Here is a 26,982-nt window from a genome sequence, read left to right on the forward strand (position 1 = left end):
AACCTAAGTTCCCCGGGGGGTGCCTAACCCTAAGTCCCCCCCGGGAGTGCCTAACCCTAACCCTCCCTCCCACTAGCCTAACACTAACCCTCCCAGGGGGGTGCCTAACCCGAAGTTTCCCCCCGGGTGCCCTAAACATAACCCTCCCCCCGCGGCTGTCCGCTCGCGGCGCCCGGCATCCCTCCGATTGGGATGCCGGGCGCCTGTCTCCCAGCGTCGGGAAAATGACAGGCAGTTTCCGCTGAGCCCATGACGTCATCAACCAGCTCTCCTGTGGGTCGCTGGTTGATGACGTCACGGGCTCAGTGTCCGAGTTTCCGCTTGCTGGTCCGGGAGGTCGGAGGCTGTCGTCCCACAGGTGAGTTGATTATTGACTGATTATGGGGCTTTATATGTTTGTCATGTATGTTTGTTTAATTTGTACTGCTGTCCCTGATGAAGGGGGGAACCCCGAAACGTCGGCTCAATAAAGGACCATTTTATTCTTTTTAACCAAGTCTATGGAGTGCCGTCCGTTTGTTCTATGCTATATATACAGTATAGATATATATATATATATATATATATATACAAACACAGTATATATATATATATATATATATATGTATGTATTATGTGGCAGACACTTCAAGGAATATTGCCATGGATTATCGATACTTTGTTTGCATACCAACATCTTCAAGAGGTGGAGATAGAGCAAATGCCTTGATGCTAGATGGATTCTCAGACGACTCAACACTGTGGGACCTCATTGGTTAAATTAAACTCTTAATTGTTGCGGATATTGGTTGTTTCTCATTTTCTGTCCAGCTCCTGTTACTGAGCATGGGTGCTCCTGTTTATTAGAGTACAATACTATTGTTGAAGAAGTAAATGTTTTTTTATTGTTATACAGCACTTAGGACCTCAATCAGAGTCGGTCGAAGCGGCCGCACGGTCGTATGGGAGAAGGCGCCAGATATGCAAATGATTCCCTCGCAAGTCGCGTCCCTAAGTTCGGATCGGTAGCTGGCCGACCAAGGGGAGGAAGCGGTCGGAAGACAAAATAATACGCCCCCTTCTCGTACGCATTACACGTCATCTCCGGGCATATAAGGATTAATCGAGACCTTCAGGAACCATCGGAACTGGTCGTAGAGCTTAAGGTTGACCATACCCTCTCTTAAGCTCTACGATCATGTCAGTGTAAAAACCTCCCATGTCACATGTGCCATGATGCTACTTTGTTAATTATGCACTCCCATAAACCGTATGCACTCCCATAAAACGCCGTTCGCATAATTAGGCACGCCTGCGTCTGGATCTCCACTCCCCCGTTTTCAAGCACCTTCCCCTGTTACCACCCACAAACGCCTCATTCTGTCACTCAAACTACCGACCTAGCTGTGTTCAAGGAGAGAGAAATTTCTGATCGTAGCGGCTAGTTTGCGCACGCGCATTGCGAACTTTACGCATGCACAGTATAGTGAACATCGGTGGCGTACGACTGTGCGGCCGCTTCGACCGACTCTGAATGAGGTCCTTAGTCTCATACTTAACTCATTTGTTTTACAGTATGCTTTCCGTTTGGGATATAGTATTTCCCACATAGTGGTTTGTGAATGGAGGCATTTCTTCATGAATTTTTCTGGATAATTTGGTATGTTTTATTGTTAATTTGTATAACTATACATGTATAATTTTCTATCTGTGTTGTTTACCCTGCACTACATTTCACACTAGAGGTAAGCGCTTGCTGTCATATGTTTACACAGTGACCAGTGCTGATGGCTAGATAAGGCGCTGCTGAGCACCCTTGGTCAGCACCTCGTCACTGCTCTGTTTTCACAGCTTGCCCCAGTCTTGTTGTTGTTGGTTACAGTTGATATGGGTGTGTTGTCGGATCTGATGATGTCATATGAGAACCGAGATAAAGTGAACGGAGATAAAGTACTAACCAACCAGCTCCTAACTGTCATTTTTCAAACACAGCCTGTGACATGGCAGTTAGGAGCTGATTGGCTAGTACTTTATCTCAGTTCACTTTATCTACATCCAAGGTTTGGTAAATAGACTTCCTAAGTCCCTGAGTGTCATCTTCCTGCTGTGTATTATATATTTCCTGGTTAGGCATCTGTGGATGGGGGGGGGAGAGAGAGTTGTATTTCTGCTACACAATTTTAATCGCAGATGATTTTTGCTTTTAAGTCATAGGGCTTTATTTACAAAGCAGTGTGCTTTAAGCGGACTGCGAGTGCTGTTTAAATATTCACCTCCAACCTGCCAGAATGCAATGGCTTCTTCAGAAATAAAGCCCATAGTATGTCATAAATTGGTTGTCAAGTGCATGGAATCAGGGTTGTCTTAACAGCACTGTGGGCCCTGGGCAAAGCAATGCACTGGGGCCCCTAACCACCCATTCACGGGAAAATAAATGTAAATGGTCAATAAAATTAAACTCTCCTGCATGTCCATCAGACCTCCCACACATGCAGAGAGACTGTCTGAATGGTCTGAAGCTGCGGATGAAGTGAAAGTGGGACTAAGGTGAGTACTTGTCACGGGGGGGCGGAATGGGGTGGTGGAGGTTAGATCGGAATACAGTGCACCAGCGGCCGTCTTATAAAAATATCACAAATTTACCAACTGACTGCGTTTGCAGGGGGGTGGGTTGGTACTCCCCTACAAGCTTCGGGCCCTTGGGCAACTGCTCAACAAGCCCAATGGAAGAGATGGCCCTGCATTGAATTCTCCTCAGCTACTGCATGAGATGTTGAATTTAAGGGCATATTTACTAAACATTGTTATTTCAAAGTTGTCTTTGATTTAAGAGGGCTAAAGTAATAAAAAGGAAACTAGAATTGTTTTGAATATATTATTATTTCCATTTTTAAATCCAGCACTCAAACCCATTGAGAGTCATCAACTTTAAAAAACAGATTTTAGTTAATACTGTATACCCCTTAATGTGGCTTGTACACCATTCTTGACACATACTGTATTCCTATATTACATGGTTGCTATATTAAGTAAATTTATTAGGAAGGAAATTATACAGTATACAAAACTCAAACAAATGATACTGTTGTATACAAACCTTTTTTCTGCTGTGTTAACTTTGATTGCATTGCATTTATGCGTCCATCCAAAGATGTCACTTGTTTTCTAAGAGCTTCCAGTGCTGAGGATATAGTGTTTTTTAATAGCTACTGTACAGTATATGATAAATATGTCATAACTAACAATTTAAAATACTTGCAACAGTTTTAGATTAAATGTAACAGATATAAACTCTCTCTCTCTCTCTTTCTCTCTCCTCAAATATATATGACGTTTGGCACTCAATGGCAGTGATCTGAAAAAAGGGGGTAAAAACAATATTGATGCACCTAGGCAATAGGGGGCAGGTGTAGATTGAAAGATCTACAGTATTTAGAAATGGTCAACAGGGTCAAATGTTTGACAAATAAAAGGTCTACATGGACTAAGGCCCTCATTCAGAGTCTCTCGAAAGATGCGAAGGGTCGCTTGCAAAAAGGGTCCTAGTATGCAAATCAAGCGATTGCTCTTTGCGCTGTAAGGATGCCCTCTATGTCTTAGTGAGCGACAGCAGGTAGCGTACGCTAGACTATAAAACCTTCCACCTGTCACTCACAGTACACATCATCTCCAGGAAGAGTCTGATTAATCATGAACATCGAGGGCCATCGGAGCTGCTCGCAGCACTTGAGGTTGACCTGACCAACCCCAAGCACTGCGAGCAGTTCAGGCTAAAAAACAACCAAGTCACGTGTGCAATGACGCTACTTTGCTAATTATGCACGCCCTTGGGGGCTAGACATGCCTGCGTTCGCACAACCACTCCCACATTTACAAGCACCTTCCCCTGTTACCACCCACAAATGGCACTATCTGTCACTCAAAGCAGCGACCTGAAAGTGGCTTGTGAGCTAGCAAAATCAAATCGCAACTAATGACTTGCGCACGCGCACTGCGAATTATACGCATGTGCAGATGTGTGATTATCGCTACCTGCGAGCGAGCGTGTCCTAACGAGAGACTCTGAATGAGTTCCTAAGTTTTGACAGGGTCAAATGGTTGACACACAAAAGGTCAAAACATATTTTTTGTTATTTTAACAAATCCCTAATCCTCCCACTAGTGCCTAACCCTAACTGTCCCCTTCCACACCCTAACCCTAACCATTCTCCAGAAGCCTAACCCTAACCATAATGAAAAATTATGAAAAACCATGTGTCGACCCTTTATGTGTCAACTATTTGTATGTGTGCTGACCTTTTGACCTTGTAAACCTTAGTCCTTGTTGACCTTTTAATTGTCTACCTATTGCCTGTCAACCATTTGGTGTTGGCCTATTGAACTGCTTTCTAGACACTATCACTTCCATCCCTGTCCCTTCGGGGACCTACTCTGACCCCAATCTGCCATGTCGTCTCAGGGTCTCTTTTGTGCTATTGTTAACTTTGAGCATTTTTCAAACTTAAGTACTATACAACAGAATTTTAATATTTGTATTATTATTATTATTAATATTATTATTATCTAAAAAGTTAATATTTTAATACCTAACTTCAAAATTAGCTTTATAATAAAGTAACAGAAACATTCTAATCAGTGTTTATTAAAATATATATTTTTACCTGAAGCTCCACTGTCCCCTCTTTCCCCTTTCGGGCCTAATGGTCCCTGTTCTCCTCTCGGTCCAGGAGGTCCAGCAATTCCTGATTTTCCAGCTTGACCTGGTACTCCTGGAACAATGATTTAAAAAATTATTGAAGTATGTACTAAACAAACATACCCCATGGGGCTAATGCAGTGCTGATCGTATTCCCGCACTCTCAGGAGCCAAACACATGTTATGCATAGTAACATGCATTTTAGTCAGATCTCCACATTTGACTGAAGGCATGAAATTGGGCTTTAGTGGGGAATTTTCATAAAAGCAATGTTCAGTGTGGGTTACTCAGAGTTGGCTTGAAGCATAAGTACACATTGATTTCAGACTTTAAGATATTTTGAACCAAGTATAAACACTGATAATGATGGGTATCAAACAAAGCTGGTGGATAGTGGTAGTCTGCTCACAAAGATGTATATAATAAAACTTTACAAAATGCATTTAGTTCCATTCATACAATGTGGGAGCAATTATGTCTGATTTACATTCAACCCTGCATCAGCCCCTAAATGTATATTTAAAAAAAACATAAAAAATTGGAAAACAAAATCCATAAAGGTGCTATTCTGCTAGGATGATTAAAAGATATTTTACCTTGTTCTCCTTTAAGTCCATTTTTACCATCCATGCCTGGTAGACCATCCTTTCCTGGAGCACCACATGTAATGATGGAATAGGCATTGTTGTCTGGGTCATTACATATCTGGGTACCGGAAAACACCAAGGGCACACTGAGCAGGATATAGAAAGCCTGAAGAGTTTGCATTTTCCAAATGTAAGAGGTCTACAGAATATGAAGAAGGAAATATCTTTCCTTAGAGGTAATGTAAAAATGCATCGCCACTGCTACAGATGAACTAATTAACATGTTTGCATGGAAGCTGTATAATTGTTTTGTTTGAGTGAATAAATTCTTAAAACTTTAAATACTGGTTCAAAATGAATAAAAAATAATTATTTAATAAGAAAATTTCAGGATATAAACAGTTGATCAATTCGAGTAAACTTGTTTTGCTCCAATAACATATATGAGCATAAATTTTGTACAATAACTAAAACTTTGAGAACTTTCTGCTTTAGCTTGCAAATAATGCAATGAATTCCAAAACATAATAAATTGCTTAACCTAAAGTCTGTAATTAAAATCTTCTCTCAGATTGACTCCACACAGGGCCATATACACATATGTAAATATTTACGTAAGTAGAGTAGCATGCTGAGACAGAATAGACTGACCATTCAAATTTGAAGCAATCTGCAGTAAAATTAATACAGTAGACATACTGTATAAATGGATATAAAAGGATATATATATATATATATATATATATATATATATATATATTGCAAGCAGGGCCCTCTTCCTTTTGTTTTGTCTACCTAACTATTTATTGTGAACACTGTAATTGCAGTATACTCAGTGCTGTATATATGTAGGTTATGTTATCTGTACTACTTTGTACTTGTGCAACATGTATTTTTTACCTCTATGTATGATATCACAGAGACTTTGCGGCACCTCTATAAATTAAATAATTGGATTTGTGTGAATGGAGCTTTAATATTTCTAGATCGTATTATTATTATTATTATTATTATTATCCTTTATTTATATGGCGCCACAAGTATTCCACAGCTCCTTACATAGTACATAGAACTAATAGGTGAACAGGAAACAAGTAACTTACAGTACATTACAGTGCAGGACAAGGATACGATTTATATACATTGCTGCAATAGCGATTAAAGAACTCACAATAAGCAGGCGGGAGTTGGCAGTCACGTGTTAGGTGCCCTTATGGGGAGTAAAGAGTAGAAGAAAATGTAAAGAGAAGCACATGAGGGAAGAGGTCCCTGCTTGCTTACATTCTAAAGGGTATAAAATATCCTAAAAGCAATAGAAAGACTAAGATACTGTAGAGAGAAAGGTTAGATAAAAATTTACAAACAAATTAACCAATAGCCATCTGAAACTTACCGCTGAGATAGGTAGAGTTTTGAAATAAATTTGCTGTAGAATAATTAAAATACTTGCAGTACACATCTATATATACTAATAATTTGTTTCCTTATTTGCATACTTTGCATGGATGAAACTCTGATATTTGTAGATGGGACATAATGTACTGAAATTAATAAAGTAAATATGTTTAGATTAATTAACAAACCAACCAATAATAGCCAAAACAAATGCAGTTTTATAGCTCTGTTATACATGTGTCACAAATTGAGCAATGCATTTACCAGCTGAATTAAAAATAAATAAAAAATGTTTAACTAAAATAAAAAATAAACAGAAAAGAAAAACTATTTCACAATCAGAATATAACCTCAATTAAATAATAGGGATTAGATGTAATTTTGGCAGTCATTTTTCTTTTAATCTGGTCTTTCTGTTCTAGCTGGTGTCTAAGGAGAATGGCAATGTTTGACTAACAGCTCCAGTTACATTGTTTTCTAGTTACTAGGAAACTAGGCACATACAGTTTTAAGCACGATCCAGTGTTTTTCCAAGATGGACACTTGCCTATAACAGATAATAATGGAGATACTTTACAAATGTAGATTTTCTGTATAGCGAACAAAATTGTACTCACATTAATATATTTATTTTTGTAAGGTTTATAGCCAGCTGCATCCCCCATACCAAACACCTTTGTACCAGTAGATAGAACACAGTTTATTTGTAATAGTCGTATATTTGAGGCTAGTCCTTAAAATTGCACCCTAAGCTGAGGAATCACCAAGGGACTTTTTAACTGTGTTTTATATTGGTGTTTGATGTAATTAAGATTATATTTTACTATTGTTTTAATGTAGGAATATCACCACATACAGTACTTCAGTATTTGAATAGTCAGGAAAGTCCAGTGAGCCAGGTGTGTGTCTGTGTATAGTTTCAGAGAGAGAGAGACCAGTCTATTCACTGGGGGTCTATTATATAGTCCTTCCCCCACTCCCTTTCACCTTACAACATGTGGGTGTCGATGTTTTACTCCCACAGGTTGTAATACCTGAATCTTCCTCACTACTAGGAATGCTTGTGTGCACTTGCTGTCCTTAGCACATGTTACTCAGTCTGTTTCTTCATTTGAGTTATGAGCTATTTAAAATCTAAATCTTCTGGCACCCTGCATACCTATTCTGATGAGTTATTATTCAAGTACCTTCACAGTCCCCCTATTGTCGGAAATCAGACACTACAAGTTGGAAATGTACTTCACATTACTTCCTCCTATCTTCCCATTCACTTCTGTAGTTGTACATACTAAACAAAAACAACCATTTAGAAGTCAACATAGTTACAATAAACAGATACAATCTTCCAATCAACATGTTCTTAAAAATGTATATATATATAACTCAAAAGTCCTTCCAGCACATACGCAAAGTCCTTCCAGCCTGTACGCAATGTCCTTCCAGTCAAGATGTCAAACAATTCTTTAAAAAAATCTCTGTGTATTCCTTGTTGTTCACAGCAGGAAAAACCACCCCGGAGAGAAAAAAAAGTCTAGGAAATGATGTTGGTATCTTGGTGGTCCACTATCCCCCTCATCCTTAATAGTTCCTCATTTGTTGACTTTTAGTATTTAAAAGTTCTTCCTTGTATAGTTTTAGTGTGTCTTGTAGTTGTGCATTCAGTCTATTTGTCTTCCGGTAGACAACTATTAACTCGATGTACATAATCAATACTAAAAAAAGGAGAACTATTATGGGGTGTATGAAAAGGTTGAAGAATGATGTTGCCTTTGGACTGTATCCAAACATACTTTCCCACCAAGATACTTTAGAGTCTTCTTCTAAGGTGTGTATAATATTTTTATTTTTGTGGCATCATGGTCCAGTTTGATAGTTGCTTGGTTCTCATTCTCCTTTAGTTCCCTCACGATGTCATCCTCTTTCCCAAAGTCAAGAAGCCAGTCTTGAGTTCTGTACCAAAACAGTGGAATCTCTTGAAGCCTCACTGGGGTGTCTGGGCGAATGTCTAGTTGATTCTCTAGGGTCACTGGTGTTCTTCCTCTCTCATCTGCTACATCGATACCTAGAATGGGATTAAGGGTACAATACACTCGGAGGAGGAGAGTTCCTCTTTGCATGCAGTTAGTAGCATATACAGTATACAAGGCATTTTACAGTTGATACCAGCACCAGTATACTTGTCCCAGGTATTTTAAGTTAGATGATGGCTTTGGACTAGCATCCATAAGGCAAGATCCTTCAGAGTCCCAGCACTGATGTCTGAGAACCCTTTCAAGATCTCCTTGACACAATATGGCATCCTCTCATCTCCAATAACCATCCATATCAATTAGATATGGATTCAATCCTTCATATGTTAAAATGTCAGATTGTAGATGTGGATGGAGAATTTTCTCTTCAGACTTGAGAATACCCAAGTTCACTACAGTGTACCCTTGCTTTTCCTTACCTGAAACAGGAGCTAGGGAAGAGGCAGTACATGTCAGGTTCTGACAACCATGTCACTGAGTAAGCCACCAATTTGTGTAATTCAATGCAAATGAATAGACAAATGGTTTTATCCACTGTCTAAGGTTGCATGGATAGTGACCATTATGGAGGGAAGATATTATGTGTTTCAGATTATCTGAGAGTTCATTATGAACCTGTGTACATGCCAGAGCTAATTGTGTTCCATCTTGCTCTGCAATTAAACCCACTACCAAACCCCTAAACTTTTCTTGAAGGGCTAACGATAGAGAAGTTGTGGCATCTATGTGAGAATGCTGTAAGTTTTGAAGGATGTGATATACATCTAATTGGGTATTTATTCCTTCTCCTGTATGTTGTGCCAGACTCCCAAGTTTACTCTGCAGAACTTCTAAGACCATGGTATTTAGAGTCCCTAATCCTAATGCCCCTCCTCCCAAGAATGTAACAATGATATCTCTTTTGTTCCTACTTTTCCTAAATTTCAAGCCATCTCTTATTGCTTCTTGTCCAGATTTTACCCAACCCTTTAGCATGTCTATTTGGTTTCTCACAAACCTTTTACATCTATGGTCACAGTGATCTACTCTGAAGTCCTCTACTGTACCTAGGTATACAATACAAATTTAACATACATTATTATTTTCCATGGAGAAGAGAGTAGGCTAGCTATTATATCTGCTATTTTATGGGCAGGGATTCTACCTATCTCACAAGGGATTCTGACTATAGTCCTACATATCTGTCCTCTCCTTTCAAACAGGTACCATTGGTCACTCTCCCCTGGTTGTAAGGAAATTAATTTTATAGGTTTTATTTTGGAGAGGTAAACCTACTGTGAAAATGTCCAACACCCTTCATCTACTGCTTCACATAATGGCCATTTGAAAGGTCCATCAATTTTGATATCAAAAATGATATCTCTGCCACTGGGGTCCTTCCAATCAAAGGACACATATCTCTTCCTGTACTCCTCAATCATAGGGGTACCATCCATCCATACATCAATTATGGGAGTGTCTATCCCATTTCAAACTATGGGCCTGATTCAGAGCCACTCGTAAGCGGCCGCTCGTTCGTTCCGAGCAATGTTTGCCCAACTGCGCATGCGTACGGATAGTAATACGCATGCGCGAACCAGTCAGTGCGGCCGAAAATCGTTTGTTCGCTAAATAGCGAATGCCTGCTATTTTGAGTGACAGGAGGAGGCGTATGTGGGTGGTAACAGGGGAAGGTGCTTGAAAACAGGGAGTGGAGATCCGAACACAGGCGTGCTTAAAGGTCAAAACGGGCGTTTTATGGGTGTGCATAATTAATACAGCAGTGTCATTGACCACGTCACTGGGTTATTTTATAGTCAGAACTGCTCGCAAGATTGTGGTAGGAAAAACCAACCACAAGAATAGTGTGCAGTTCATACGCTGGTCGATGTACTCGATTAATCTAATAAATAGCAGACATGACATAGGATGCGAGTGGCCAGGGGCGTAGTTATCCAAAAATGACCGCAAGTTTTGTTCGCTCGTTCAGACATAGAGGCGTGAACAGACCGCAAAGAGCGAATGGTTCATTTGAATAGCCACCCCTTTTTTCTGAACAAACGACCGCAAATAGCGTCCGGCTCTGAATGAGGGCCTATATCCCACCTCCTTGGATTCACGTCAGACATTACCATTTGTTTGTCTATTTCCCAATGAGCATTATGGATATCATAGAAGATTGTATGGATGGTGATCCCTCTATCTGAGTGTACTTAGGGTTATTGGCATCGGTTCGGATTTTCAAAAATGACTGCTCTGTACAAACCTTAGATGTCCACTGATCCAACATGATTGTTCCATATTACTTGGCCTGTGCTGCTGCAGTTTAAATTCAGCATCATTACACTAGTTTATAAGTAATCTGTGGGGATGTGGCCTTGGACGTATTTGGATTCCCTTGTAATTAACAGTCTTGAATCTCTTAACATACAATATGCTTTCATAGTACCTATAATGGGTATGGGTCTATTGAAATATGTTCTAACCCGTAACTTTTCCTGAACAAAAGAGCCTATAAAGGTGGCTTTAAGAATATATATGACAAAGTTGTGAGTACGCACTAGTAATACAATTGAAATGAATGGAAAATTGCTATTATATAATTGATAACAACATCATGGTTCATCACAATAAAAAATTTTTTGGGATGACTCTATTTTGGTGGTGCACCCTAAAGTTTTGTGCTAAACACATATAAAAGTACTTTCTGCAAGAAGCAGAGGAAAAGGACAAATATGCCTTTGTAGGGGCACTCTTATGGCAGATAATTGTTTATATATGGATGATGATGGAATGATAAGTGTGAATAAAACTTAATGTTTAATATAAACATTTGGGGAGAACTTCCTTTTAAAGGTGTATATTAAACGTTAAGTTTTATTCACATTAATCATTCCATCATCATCCATATATAAACAATTATCTGTCATAAGAGTGCTCCTACAAAGGCATATTTGTCCTTTTCGTCTGCTTCTTGCAGAAAGTACTTTTATATGGCTTTAAGAATATACCAGCCATCATATTCTCCCCCTGTGGTGTCTTCAGGGTACAAGACACCATCTCTAGTACACACAACTTCAGTGACATTTCTAATTGTTTTCCTATATGGATGTAAATGTGGGTCCTTTGAAACCCATCGGATGGATTTAACAGGCACTGAATCAGTGTCTCTAAAGTGGGTGTATTCTTTCAATCATAATGTATGTAATTCATATTGCATAGCAGACACATTATCTAACGGTGTATAGTGTTGGACTTTACCATCAGCAAAATCCTCTCTCCAAAATCCATATAAATGCCATTGGCCTGATAAAAAGGTGTAATTATGGTAGGGCATCTGGATTTTACCTTTCTTATATTCTACTGTTAAGAGACCTGACTGGTTAATAGGTTCAGATCTAATGTCATTGACCCCCCTTTTTGTTCTTGTTATTAGGAGGGGTAACAGATCCTACCAGTACCACACCTACCAGTAGTACCAGTATTAGTAAGCTTAGTTTTTTTAAAGGGCATTTTACCCTGCACCTCTTGGTTCCTAAAGCTGAATGAGTTTTCTAATTGTGTCCTTTGGGAACTGGGGTTACAGCTTCTCTTTCTAGTTCCATGATCTGCTAAGAGAGAAGGCATGAGTATAGTTCTTTTTAAAGCAGTTTAGGTATAACCCTATGTTGAATTTCAAAAAGACCAGTCTGTTTATGCTTCCTCTTACCCTGCTTTGGTAGCAAAGTCTTCTATGATTCCCTCATGAAGTTTGCAACACCCAGGAACTTAGATAAGTCTTTCAGAGTGCCTGGCTTGGGCAGTTTTATCATTGCTTCCACATATGCAGCCATGATACCCTTTGTTCCATGGGCAATCTTAACTCCTAGGAATGTGACCAAGCCAGGTTTGCCTTGTGAGTACTCAGCTTCAGTCCTGCACATGGCAGGAGGCCTAACAATTCCTGTAAGAGGGTTAAGTGTTCCTCCATGGTCTCTGTATGAAAGAGTAGGTCATTGACATACTGTAACAGGCATTCTGGGAATGAGAAAACACTCAGTGCTGCTGCTAGTGCCTGATGAAAATAAGGCAAATTACTATGTAACCCTTGTGGTAGATGCAGAACAGTACAGTGAAAGCAAACTTGTACCTGCAACTTTCAGTCAAAGCTATGGAAAAAAATCCATTAGCCACATCAATGGTTGAGAACACTTGGCTTTTGCCATTTATCCTTGCCATTATGTCTGGTGTATCTGCAACTACCTCTGCTGACATGGGGGTGTATTTGTTCAGAACCCGGATATCAACTGTAAGTCTCCATGTGTTCATATCCTTCTTCTTAACAGGCCATAAAGGACTATTGCACTTTGAATTTCCCTTTATGACCACTCCCCTATCTTCTAAATATGCTACAGATTATACAACAGATTCCATGGCTTCTGGGGAGAAGAGATATTTCCGCTGATGTGGTGGATCTGGCCCTTGAATGTCTACCTGAACATCAACCATTCTTCCACAATCATTTTTATCTTGTGCCCATAATTCTGGATACTTGTACATAATAGGTTCAAGGTCTTTGTTGTGAGAGACCTCTGGCCATTTATGGACAAGCATGTTGTTTTTGACATTTGTGTGTATGGGTGATATATGATATACTTTAATAAAGGGATACCTGCTCCCCCCTTGTACTTCCGGTGAAACTAATAGTCTATAGATAAATTGTGGAGGGCAATCTATCAGAAAATAAATTATGTGTGTATGGATGTGCATATACGAAAATATAGAGAGAATACATGTGTTGGTATAGAGAGAGAGTATGCTTTGTGTTGCAGCCTCATGGCATGGTAACCATGATGGTGTCCTTGTGTTTTTGTGTTGCTATGTATGTGGAGGTGGGGTGAAACCTCATGGCAAGACCTGGTAGACATGATGGTGTAGCATGCCTGTGAGCATGTAGATGAGACAAAGAGTAAGAGAGAGAGAGAGAGGACTTCAGATTAATTGCCCTATCTAGTGTGAGTGTTAGCTTTTACAGATATAGGCAGGGAAGGAAAGTTTAGGCAATACAGGCAAGTTATTATAGAAAGTAATTATAGAAAGTACAGGTATTAAAGTGGGGGAGGTATTATAGAAAGTACAGATAAAGTATTACAGAGGAGAATTATTATAGAAGGTACAGGCAAGTTATGACAGAGGAGAGTTATTATAGAAGGTACAGGCAAGTTATGACAGAGGAGAGTTAATACAGAGTACCTTAAATAGCCAGGGAAGTTCAGTGAGCCAGGTGTGTGTCTGTGTGTATTTTCAGAGAGAGAGACCAGTCTATTCACTGGGGGTCTATTATATAGTCCTTCCCCCACTCCCTTCTCACCTTACAGCATGTGGGTGTCGATGTTTTACTCACACAGGTTGTAATACCTGAATCTTCCTCACTACTAGGAATGTTTGTTTGCACTTCCTGTTCTTAGCACATGTTACTCAGTCAGTTTCTTTGTTTGAGTTTTGAGCTATTTAAAATCTAAATCTTCTGGCTCCCTGCATACCTATTCTGATGAGCTATTATTCAAACTCCTTCACAGTCACCATGGCTGCCCCTCAAAGCGATGCACCTCCTCCAGGCACCTGGATCCCGGCACCTAGCTTTATCGCAGCTGTAAGGGCATATTGGGCCACCGGGAGAGAGTAGGAAAAGTTCCCACTGGGCCGGTCCCATACTCCGATCTGCCGGGGTGGCTTAGCTCACACTAAGTGTGCCAGGCCATCTCCTGCACTTCTGGTTTTGCATTCTACTGTGAAGCGAAAAACCAGAAGTTTACTACTCTGGCTAGCATGCACTTTTGGGTGCTGTTAGCAGGGAGCAGTGAGCAGCGAGCAGCATGCTCAAGGCACTGACCAACATCTGGATGCCATCGTGGTGGTGGCATGGGTCCAGAGTGAGTCAGGTACTGGGGGCTGGTGGTCAAAAGGGGCTTGTACACTGTCTGTACAATGGTGAGTGCAGTGTGGTTTATGCCACATCTCTGTAGAAGAGACCAGTGTTATTATTTTGCAATCCGCCCTCTTTATGCTGATAGACCTTGCACCAGCCCTGAGTATTTGTAAATCTATGACAGGTATAAAAAGACAAATTATACATTACCTTCATTACTTCACATCAACTGTAACACACACAAATTAGATGTAATGTTCTAAGAATCCTTTCCACAGAGCCTTAGGGGTAAATTTACTAAAGTAAGAGTCTTTAGAAGTGAGTTTTAAAAGTGATGTTGCCCATAGCAACCAATCAGATTCTACTTAACATTTAACTAGCACCTTCTAGAACATGGGTCTTCAACCCCCCATGACCCGTGGAGCCGTTCCCCATGGCCCATTGATGGTTACTGTAGTGCAGACTGTTTTTTTACATGTGTGTCTTTGTTTGCATTGCTGTGGAGACCACTACTGGGGACACTGCATTGTGGGGGACTACTACTTGGGGCACTACTGGGGAGGGACCACAATTGGGGGCACTGCATTGGGGGACAACTACTGGGGGAACTGCATCAGAGTACCACTACTTGGGGCACTGCATCAGGAGGGACCACTACTGGGGGGGACCACAACTGGGGGCACTGCATGAAGGGACCACTACTGGGGAAATTGCATCGGGGGACCACTACCGGGAGCACTGCATCAGGGGAGACCACTACTGGGGGCACTACTGGGTGGTACAACTACTGGGGGACCACTACTGGGGGCACTGCATCTGGGGACCACTACTGGGGGCACTGCATAGGGGGGACTGCTACTGGGGTCACTATATAAAGGGCACTACTGGGGGAACTGCATAGGGAGACAAATACTGGGGGCACTGCATAGGGGGGGCACTACTGGAGGCAATGAATAGGGAGGACCACTACAGGGGGCACTGTATAAGGGGCACTGCATAGGGAGAATCACTACTGGGGGCCTGCATAAGGGGGACCACTACTGGGGGCACAGTATAAGGGGCACTACTGGGGGCTTGTATAATTGTGACCACTACAGGGGGCACTGTATAAGGGGCACTGCATAGGGGGCACCACTACAGGGGGCACTATATATGGGGTACTGCATAGGGGGGATCACTACTGGGGCACTGTATTAGGGGCACTACTGAGAGCACTGCAGCAGGGGGCAGTTATGGGACATAATTAAATTTGTTGGAGGGGGCAGTTATAGGTCATAATTGTGTGAGGAGGGGACAGTCTAAATACCGCAGTATAGCTTAGTAGCCCTCGGCTTCGTTGAAATTTTTAATGTGGCCCACACTGCCTTAAAGGTTGAGGAACCCTGTTCTAGAAGATAATACCTAGAATTTGATTGGTTGCTATGGGCAACATCACTTTTAAAACTCACTTCTAAAAACTCTCACTTTAGTAAATTTATCCCTTAGCATTTTTGGAGGATGTAACATTTGAAAATAATTTTATATGGTTTTGTGTTATATGTCTTGCCTATTCCCTTATCTTATATAAATTGAATTAACAATGCTGGTAACATTTATGTTTCCTACTGTATATTACATATCTGAACTGTAGGTTATACTGTATTATTAGCATTATTATATATGTACTACACTTTCTGCACCCAGGCATTTACAAAAACTGAAACTGAAACCTGAATTGCAGGACCTTAATAATTTGTCAAATTCCTAGTGATTATAAACATATTATGGGGCATATTCAATTAGGTGCGAAAAGTCCCGTACTTTTCGCACTCCGGATTTTCCGCCGACTTCGCTGCTTTTCCAAGCGAAAAAGTATTGCGCTCGTCCCCGCTTATCCCTGTATTCAATTAGAAATCTGCGAAAATGGGACCTGGCGAAACTCTAACTTGCGAAAAGTACTGTCAGATTTGGGGAAATCAGCCTGACACCTCCCAAAAGATGCTCTGACATTGGGGATCACTATAGATACCCCTGAATAGCCCTGCTGAAGGTATTTGGGGTACATAAATTATCTCAATAGCTGCTATTTAGCGTATTAGCATAAGTGGTGTAGAACAGGATTTAGCTTTTTTTTGCTGAAAATAAGTAGTCCCAGCAAATTTTGGGTACTCAAAAATGAGGGCTAGCATATTTTAAAGTTTCCAAAATGAAGTTTTAAAATACATAAAAATTCCACCTGCTGCAAACACCTGCAAACTTAAAAACACCTGGGGCATACTTGGGCCCCACTGGAGTCTATTCCGCTAGTTTTTAAGTTTGTCCCCCAACTTTGGACTTTTTAAACCCCTTTTTCAAAGTAATTTTTTTGGGGTGTTCTTACGGATTTTTAAACTTTTTTGGACACAGTTTACCTTTGGGTGGCTGTCACAAGCGTACAGGGTGGTTCCCGCAAGGTTGCACCCCAAAATCCCATTTCTGCACTTTTTTTCGACAGCTTTCATAGACGAATCTTTTTTGATGCATGCATTGACTTTCTGTATCAGCGAAAAGTCTTTCGAATTGAATATGGAAATAAGTTTTCGCCTGGCGAAATGACATCACCGGCGCAACTTTTCCGCAGAAACTGACTTTTCGGACTTAATTGAATATGGCCCTATATCTCAATTGCTAAAATTTTCAAAAGCCATAAATTTATAAATTGAGGCAACGAGGGTACTTTGCCACCTTCTGATGTCCAGAACAGGACTCACTTCCGAGGACAAGGAGCCGACAGGGTTAGGATCCTGCTGTGTCCTACAGGAATGGTTTTAAACACAGCTGCATTACATGGGTGTAATTGCTCTGGAGTGTGTGATGGATAAAAGGATTTGGGGCAGGGCTTCTGATAGTGGCTAGCAGCCATACAATAGTTAGGGCTGGTGGGACATAACTAGTGACAAGAAGCCATCTTATGTATACAAATGTGCTGTAACAACATTTATGATGAGTAAAGAAGCTTTCTGACATAACCACCCATGGTGAGAGTCGTTTGTTTACAAAATGTTAGCAATAAAAATTTATTGGCTTGGTTAATATAGGCAATGCTGATATACTGTAAATGGTGGGTGATTTTCAAATATACACTTGCCAGTTCTAATATATATAGGGGGTTTGTTGATAATGTAGAATTGATTTTATATATATATATATACTGTAGTTCTTCAATGGCTAAGTAAAATGTCCTAAATAGAATTGAAGGGGAAGGGTGTTGCTTGTGTTCAGTTTTACCCAAGGCAGCAGTGTCACTGTTATGTTTGGACTTGTCTGTGGACAGTGGTGTAACTAGGGCAGGGTGAGCGGGGCACGTGATCTGGGACCCGTGGGACCAGTGTCACAGTAGGAGGATGACACACTTGTCATTCAAGGATTCATGAGATTTAAGGTGCCTATACACGGTGCGATTTTTTTTTACGCGATCTGGCCATTTTTGATCGATCATAACGACCAATCGTTTAAAAAGTGACATTTTCCTGGACGATTATGATGCCGATGTGCATTGTGTATCGGCATCATTGATCAACTGAACCTGCAGAAAGATTTCAACCTATCGTGCATGATTTGACACATCATTCGCTATTTTGCTTGATGAAAGAACCAATGTATGATGTGTTGACAAGTCACTGGCCACTCCCCTCCTCTATTTTGTGACAGACGACATTGGAGAAGAGACCAGCAAGCAGCAGCGTGGAGATCATCTGTCTGGAGGAGTTTTAGATATTGTTAGGTGAGTATATACATCGCCTGTAGTATTCTACTACAACACCATGTGCACCCTACCCCACCAATGTGAATTAACCCCTTCCCCACCAATGTGTATTAACTACTTCCCCACCAATGTGTATTAACCCCTTCCCCGCCAATGTGTATTAACCCCTGCCCCGCCAATGTGTATTAACCCCTGCCTCATCAATGTGTATTAACCTCTGTCTCACCAATGTACCCAATGCCACCAACATACAAGCCCATCAATGGTTCATATCCAATGTACCCACTGTCCCAGCCAAAGTTATGACGGTGTAGTACAATGCAAGTTGTTCCCCAATTTTTTTTTTAAATAACGCCCACTCAATGGTGCAGATAAATGTACTATGCAAATACACTGACAGAGTTTCAAAAAATTAGTTTGAACACATTAAAAACATACAAACTATTTAAAATAATCCAACTGGTAAAACATTCAAACTTTCAAATTAAAAATTCAGTTTCTGTTCTGTTTTCCAAAAGAAATGACCAGTGCAAGAAAGTGCCAATTTATCACCGGCTTTCTGGAGCGCTATTGTGCCCACGAATGCCTATGGCAAATTAAATCCATAGCCTACTGCAATAAAGAGAAGAAAGTTACTGACATTTATGACCTGGTAACGTTTAGCTTGCCCTACAACAACGAAGCTTGTCCGAAGTGGAATAAGGCCAAGATTCAAAACCTACGTAATGTGTACATCAAGCAGCACAAAAAGCAGCAGGAGTCACAGGCATCAGGAGTGGGGGCATATGATGCATATACCAGTACCTTGTGTTACTTAGACCTCCTCAAGTTCATACACAAGCAGGAGCCGCAGAGAGTTTCCAAACGCTCTTGGTGGAGAATGTTCCCGAGGAGCAGGAAGAGGCCAGGTATTGCTCCCTGACCTGTTTAGCCCATGCAGTCTCTGTTGACTTCAAAATTGCAGGTGTGGACACAGAGGGCATTTGTACAGTCTCCTATGGATGGTCCAGGTCATCTACCATAGCTGAGTCTAATGTCCTCTGTTGGGTAGTTGACACTTTGCAAAGGAAATTGTGGAGGACATAGCAGGCCAAGACGACAGAATCTATTTTGTCCACATGAAGATTGATGGCCATATGGAAAATTCTGAACCAGTTTCTGAGAATGCCAAATACATTTTTTGAGTATCCTCCATGCCCTGGATAGCTGGTAGTTAAAGAGACACTTTTTTTGTCAGGCCCCTTTGCGCATACATTTTCAGCAAGTGTTCGTGGAGAGCAAATGCCTCATCAGCAACAAAAACATAATTAAGGCCTTGCTTCATTTCCACTGTAGTTGACAAATTCAGACAGCTGGTGTTAACTCTCTCTTAGAAGATGGTTTGTTTAAATGATGCTCCATCAGAAGCATGGCCATTTTTGCCCACATCAACAAAAATAAACTCGTATTTGGCGTTCTCCACCGACCATGGGTACTATACTAAAACACCCCTTATACAGTAATTTATAATAAAAGGATTCGCTGTGGGCAGGTGGGGTAATGCGGATATGTTTTTCGTCAATCGCTCCACCACAGTTGGGAAAATTCCACCTACAATCAAATTCCACAGCAATGGTTTACCAATCCGCCGTCATTGTTGGGAACTAGAATAAAAAAAGAAAAACCAAAATTTTAGAAAACATGATATTAACAATAAACTTTTTTCTCTCTCTCTCTCTTCCAACAGTCTGTAACACCTGACCTCAACCTCAGCTGTAGCCTGCAAATGCTCCATAGAAGCGAGAGAACTTAAATTGTTGTCTAATGATATTCCTGAAACTAACTGTCATGATTTTGAACCAGGAGAATATATAATGATCAGAAATTTCTTGTGTTCAGGTTGTTTGACTGATCAGTGGGAAGGTCCATACCAGGTGCTGCTGATGAGTACTACATCTTTGAAGGTGGCCAAGAGAGATACCTGGGTCCATTCCACTCACTGCAAAAAGGTCAATCAACCAGTGGAGAAACAAGACGGAGACAAGGCTGATAGTGTGGACCTGTCGCTCGCGAGCTTGTTCCGGGAGGATTGAAAAGGTCATAGTGAGATATCTGAACTAAGAGAAATTTTGCAAGACTTGTTGTTAAAATGGACGGGCCTGCTGTGTTCATTTTCATATTCTCTTTTAGAGTATTCACCATCCTGGTCAGTTCGGGGATATCCAGTGTCTGTGATGGGGGACAGATTGAGGAAATGGGAGCTGATGGCAGTGCTGATGGAGTGGAGACAGGAGAAGTGCAATGCTAATCAGGGAAGTGTCTGACCAATCTTAGTATTGTTATTGTTAAGAGAGCTGTCATTCCGGATACTCGGGGAAGGTGTAGAGGTTTATCATCTAAAGATTCCTGTATTTGTGAGCTTTGTGGGTCCCTAGTTGATGAGAACTGTATCCAACAGTGCCAACCTAAATATAATCCGTACTGGGGTGGGTATCCTCTAGAGGATTATCATAGCATGGTAGGCAAAGTGTTAAATCAAACTGATTGCTGGGTGTGTTCACATGTGCCACAGGGACAGCATAATGTAGGGTTGCTGCCATTTCCGTTGAATACCACAGAAATGTTAGAATTGCAAAAAGGGAAAACATTGGATGGAAAATTCCTCTCATCCAAACCACCTCATTTCAAACTCTATCAATTCCAAGTAGATAGATCACTTTTGTGTCTAAACATAACCAACCCCAATAAACACGGGAGTTGGGAAGTGATGGGGAATAATCAGATGATGACCTTCTCACAAAGAGCTGATAATGAGTCTATAAACCATGATCTGTTACGCTCAATTAAGTCTGGTGGGAAACAATTTAGGTATCGGTATACATTGAGTTCCACCAAAGAAATTATTGGTAAGGTGCCAGATCGTTATTGTGCTAAAGTAATACAGCCAGAGACTTGCATGAACCAGATGGAAGACCCAGAAATAGGATTGTTTGTAAGGGAAATGTGCTTAATGATAATGATGCATACCATTCCTTATGTTCTCCCTGATAATGTATATTTCATCTGTGGAAGAAAAGCGTATAAATGGCTCTCCCCGAGTTCCGAAGGTTTGTGTTACCTGGGAAGAGTAGTCCCAGAAGTTATGACCCTCACACATGTTGAAATGCTGGGAATGCATAAAAACACACTGTCACCATATCTTCACACACAATATGAGCACAGAGGCAAGAGAAATATGATACCTGGTGATGTGCACAAAGCCGCTCAGTTAATTAGTGAGACAACTGGCTTTCAAGTTTAAGTCGCACTGGATCCCACCAGGATTGCTCAGGGTACATAAAATTTTAGATATATTCAGGAACTTGCTAAATTGATAGATAATATCACCGAGATGTACGATGACACATTCAGGTATACAGGGAGAGAATTGCAAGCATACAAGAAAGAACTGGTGCAACACAGGCTAGTGTTGAATTATTTAACTGCTGTTACTGGAGGGTATTGCGTAACCTTGGCCACCCAATTTGGAGTGAAATGTTGCACCTATGTCACCAATGATACCAGCAACCCTAAGGAGGTGATAGACCGGAAGATGGATGAGATTCTGCAGTTAAAATGGGAATTTCGTAAGAACCATAATGCTTCAGTGGCTGAAGCAGGTGAAAAGATAGAAGGATGGGTGTCATGGCTGAACCCAGTGAAATGGTTCTCAGGTCTAGGGGAATGAGTCCAGGAAGTGATCGCCAGCATAGGCAAATTCTTAATCCTTATACTGATTCATCATAATAATTGGCATTTGCGTCCAGTGTGTTCCTATTGTGTTGAAGTGTGGAAAATGTAAAAACAGAGTGAAACGAAAGAATGAAACTATGATGGTCATCAGAAATGACAATAGGTATACCGAGGTAGATACAGAACTGCATTACAACCCTGAGCTAGGAAATACAATATTTTAATGTATTATATTTAGACATGCATAGAATGTATTATTGAAATGTTATTTATAGAACACCTCAGATAATGTAAAGTCTCAATTCCAACTTCAAGACTGCTTTTATAAGACTGGTGCATTCCCACACCTTTCACATGATCTTCCAAGATCCGCGGTGTGCGTTATGTCCCCACCCAGAGACACATTATTGATGGATTAAGAACCACCTTGTGCCACTCCATAATAACACCAAATAATATGTAAATGTAAGCCTAAATTAAATTCTAATAGCAGATTGTGATAGCATGTTGTTTGCTACCAAAGGGTGGACTGTCGAAGCTGAATAATTGGCTGAGACAAGTTCAGTTTTAAATTTAATCGCAGCGACACCATCTTGCGACTGGGCGCAAGACTCCATTTTGGAAATGAGATCGCAAGACGCCATTTTGCGAATGGCCGCCTAAGCGCCATTTTAGATAAACTTACCCATTAGTACTTGTGGCGATATTACTATTAGCAACATGCGATTGCATCTTTCATCATTTCTCATACACACATTAATACCCACAGTTGCGCTGTTAACTAGTCGCATATTAGCAAATGCATAGGACTTTGTATGAAACCACTGTTTTATTAGCTTTATGCGCATGCATCTGCCCCAAGTTAACTAGCATCTTTATATCAAACCCTGAATACCAACACATTACACATTCACACATAAGGTTCAATAAGCTTTAAAGTGTATGATTTAAGCTGGTTCAGTTAGTTTAAATGCTGAGAAATAAAGAAATTTGATAACTAAGGTATTATACATGCTAAGCAAGTCGTGTTTGGTTTTGTTCTGATGCATATCCTTTTTACAGTATTCTGGTGCTATTGGTGGGGAGGTCACATCATGCAAACTCAAGTTATGGATCGCAGAGCCTACAAGCAACAAAATGTATATTTTAGGAACAACTGTTACGATGCTGCAGGGGGCGTGAAAAGGAAGACACCCACCTGTTAGAGGCATGGAGAGTCTATTTGAACCAGACTGTTAAATGTGCTGTAACAGATGCTTCTCCCCTGGGAACCAATGACATCAGCAACAAACTTCCCTATTGTCCTGTTTATTCTGGGGGGGTATAAATATGTCTGCCCGAACGCTAGTTTTTGGTCTTTGTGCTGAACTGCTGTATGACTAGGGATCTCTTGCTGATGCCTATCTACGTGTCCGGAAGCGCTGCGTATGTATACTGTACTTGGGTCTGTATTATTTCCATTTTTGCCTAAATTGTGTATGGATCAATTGCGTGTAACTGTCTGAACTTTTACCTGAATAACACATGTGCTTTGGAACCACAGATTCCATGTCTAAGTCTTTATTTATGGTCTGACTGCATACGCATATTAGTGTCATCCTTAGAAGTTATAGGCAGGATATTAGGAGGTATAGGAAGGTGTGTATAGAGGTTCTGATCCAGTATCGTTAGTTGTAAGGCAGAAAAGTCCTCCTGGTAATCCGCAACTATCAATAGTCCGTGATGCCAACCCCTTATTTGGCATCATTTTATTAGTGATTCTTTTATTTCTAATTGAGCTGCTGACATTACAAGCGCAAAGCACATCCCGCAATTCTTTTACAATTGTTATTTTATGTGAATTGCTGCTATGACACATATTACACAATACAGACAAAATCAGAAAAGAGATACTGTGGCCGAGATATTATCCACTGCACAACTAGACATAGAATCCGATATAGAGGAGGAAAGGGTTTGTAACCAGTTCCTTAAATTAGAAAAATACTACATACTAGAGACAAAACAGTGGTGGGAGATCACCACGCTCTCTAAATATTTGGAAAAAGGATTAATTCCAAAAGGTTTAAGAATTATTAAAAAAACACCTTTTGACGCAAGTACAATTGATTTTCAAAAGAAATGGGATGAAATCCTAGATATATGCTATACGGATTAATTAAATTTATCATCCAGGACAGGGAAGCCTCATTGAGAATTATTAACGAGAAGATAGAACAAATAGAGAAAAAAATTGAACCCCTGTACACAATGGAGGATTATAAAAACCTAATGGAGATGACAAAGAAAAAGGTTGAGAAATTAGAAGATAATATAATTCAACAAAAGAAAAGGAAATTTCTGAGAGACCATGAAGAGAAAGAGGGATACACTAAACCAACTAGTGAAAAAAGACTTTTTAAAAATAACAATTATGCAGAGCCTAAAGGAGAAAATAGTAGAAAATACAATTGGAAGAAGAAAAACACTATTCAATACTATATTACAAATAGGGAGCCATTACTGAAACAACATCCAAGAATATCAGGAGTTGGAAGGAACTAAAAACTATAAATTGGAGGAATTTTACATATAATAATCCGTACAAATGGATCAAGCAGTTATATCAAGAAGGAATACAGGAAGCGAGAGAAGAAGAACAAAAAAGCTTCAGAACCTTAATAAATGACATTGAAGAAAAGAACGGTCAAACAACAATAGGAAAGAAAAAAACACAGAAAAGGAATTATACAGAAGAAGTTGAGAGTGAGAATAACCTATGTGAAGAAGAAGATTTTTTAGATGTCATGTGGGGATCAGAAAAACCTCCGCACCAGATGTGGTCAATGAAAAAAGAAGAAAAAAGAATACACTGCCGATAGAAGATACGGAGGCAGACCAAAAAGGAACAATTTTCAATCTAAGTAAAAAAGAGCTTACAAAAGATCAGGAAAACGTTCTAAAAAAGGGTTTGAAATTTGCCCCCCAATCTGGATTAAACAAATTTAATCTATATATTGATACACAAAAATTTATAAGAAAAATATGCCTAAAGAAATACTTTCTTAAAGATCCAATTACAAGAGAAAATTGTTTTCCATCTAAGGAATACCTACATACAAATTTTAAACCAACGTCTACCTTCTATCCAACCCATGTTAAAGGACCACATATTACCACCTTTCAGCAGCTAGTGGAAGAAGAAATTGCAAAACTTCCAGAGAAATCAAAGATACCCATTAATTTTACAGAAAAAGAAAGGAAAAGCTTACAAGAATTAAGAGATGATAGCACAATTGTGATAAAGCCGGCGGACAAAGGGGGAGGTGTGGTTATCATGAATGTAGAAGATTACAAAAAAGAAGCACTTAAATTACTCTCAGATACAACCACATATTTTAAATTAAATAAAGATCCTACAAAAGAATTTAAGAAAATTTTAGAAGACCATCTAGACGAAGGCCTGGAATTAGGAATTATTAGTAAGAAAGAGTATGAATTTTTGAATATAAATTATCCACGAATTCCAACTCTATACCACCTACCAAATATCCACAAGCAAATGGAAAATCCACCAGGAAGACCCATACTGTCTGGTGTTGGATCTCATACATCCAATTTGTCAAAATATGTTGACTTCTTTTTACAGCCATTAGTATCACAACAAAAGAGTTATTTAAAGGATACTATGCATATTCTTCAAATTCTTGAGAGAACAGAATGGAAATAGTCATATACACTCTGTACAAGTGACATTAAGTCACTATATACAGTTATAAACCATCAAAAAGGATGTGATGCAACTCACCATTACTTTTCTTCAATGACTACAATTTCAAATAGCCAAATAAATTTTATTATGGATTCTATAGATTTCATCTTGAGAAAAAATTACTTTTGGTATGAGGGAGACTTCTTTCTGCAAATTAAAGGAATGGCCATGGGAACATCTTGTGCCTCCTGCTATGCTAATTTATTCATGGCATGGTGGGAAGATAACTTTATTTGGAAAGATAATCCATTTCTACCAAATATTATTGTATGGCAAAGAAACATAGATGACCTTTTTTTCATATGGAATGGTACAGATGAGGAATTACTACACTTTCTGGCATATATGAATTTACAACAAAGTAATTCTGGAATTTATTTCAAATCAAAGTAAAGAAATGGTGACTTTTTTAGATCTGGAAATCTTTATAAAGGATAACCAGATACATACACAGAATCATATAAAAGATGTAAGCGGGAACAATATCTTGCCAGTTCATAGTAATCACCATAAGAAATGGATAAAGAATATTCCAGGAGGTCAGCTCAGACGAATTAAAAGAAATTTTACTGAGGAAACAAATTTTCTTAGTCAAGCGAAAGAGATGAAATCAAATTTTATGAAGAAGGGATATAAAGAAGAGTTATTGCAAAATGAAATCGATCAGGTTTCCCAATTAGAAAGAAAAGAACTTATTCAATCCAAAACAAAAGGAGAAGAAGATCCTAGGATAGTTGCATTTATCACACAATTTAATGGTTACTATAAAAAAATAGAAGAGATTTTGGAAAAATATTGGAATGTATTATTACTGGATGAAGAAGTTAAAAAAGTTTTACCGGTAAAACCGTGTATAATTTATAAAAAGGCAAAAAATCTAAAACAACAATTGACGAAAAGTTTCCTATCAATAAAAAGTGTGGATGAAAATGTGAGTAAAGCATCGAAAGGGTTTCATTTTTGTAAAAAAATGCATGGGCTGTATAAATCAAATAACGAATACTTCTAAAATTCAAGAATTCTCTTCAAGAAAAATTGGAAAAAGTTATAAAATAAGAGAGTTTATATCCTGTGAGAACGAAGGGGTAATATATTTGTTAGAATGCCCATGCGGAATTCAATACGTGGGGCAAACAAAAAGAAAAGTAAAAATAAGAGTAGCGGAACACATACACAACATAAAAACAGGTCTGAAATTCCTGGGAATTCAAAAAAACAATC

The 26,982-nt window shown here is 39.6% G+C and overlaps 1 protein-coding gene across 2 annotated transcripts in view; it reads right to left on the reverse strand.

Moving 5' to 3' along the window:
• LOC148443262 (pulmonary surfactant-associated protein D-like) overlaps positions 1–26,982 on the reverse strand; it is a 250,002-nt gene that overhangs the window by 175,370 nt on the left and 47,650 nt on the right. The window contains exons 1-3 of one of the 2 annotated variants that reach the window (XM_088463115.1): positions 5,258–5,444; positions 4,641–4,742; positions 3,077–3,160 (exon numbers count right to left, since the gene is read on the reverse strand). In XM_088463115.1, coding sequence (XP_088319241.1) covers positions 3,077–3,160; positions 4,641–4,742; positions 5,258–5,444 — 373 coding nt within the window. Of the gene's footprint in view, positions 1–3,076; positions 3,161–4,640; positions 4,749–5,257; positions 5,445–7,808; positions 7,818–26,982 lie in introns of those variants that run through there. The other variant, XM_088463112.1, reaches the window with a different exon arrangement.

The sequence above is a fragment of the Taudactylus pleione genome, unplaced genomic scaffold, assembly GCF_031769625.1.
Source record: "Taudactylus pleione unplaced genomic scaffold, aTauple2 ptg001314l, whole genome shotgun sequence".
NCBI lineage: Eukaryota > Metazoa > Chordata > Amphibia > Anura > Myobatrachidae > Taudactylus > Taudactylus pleione.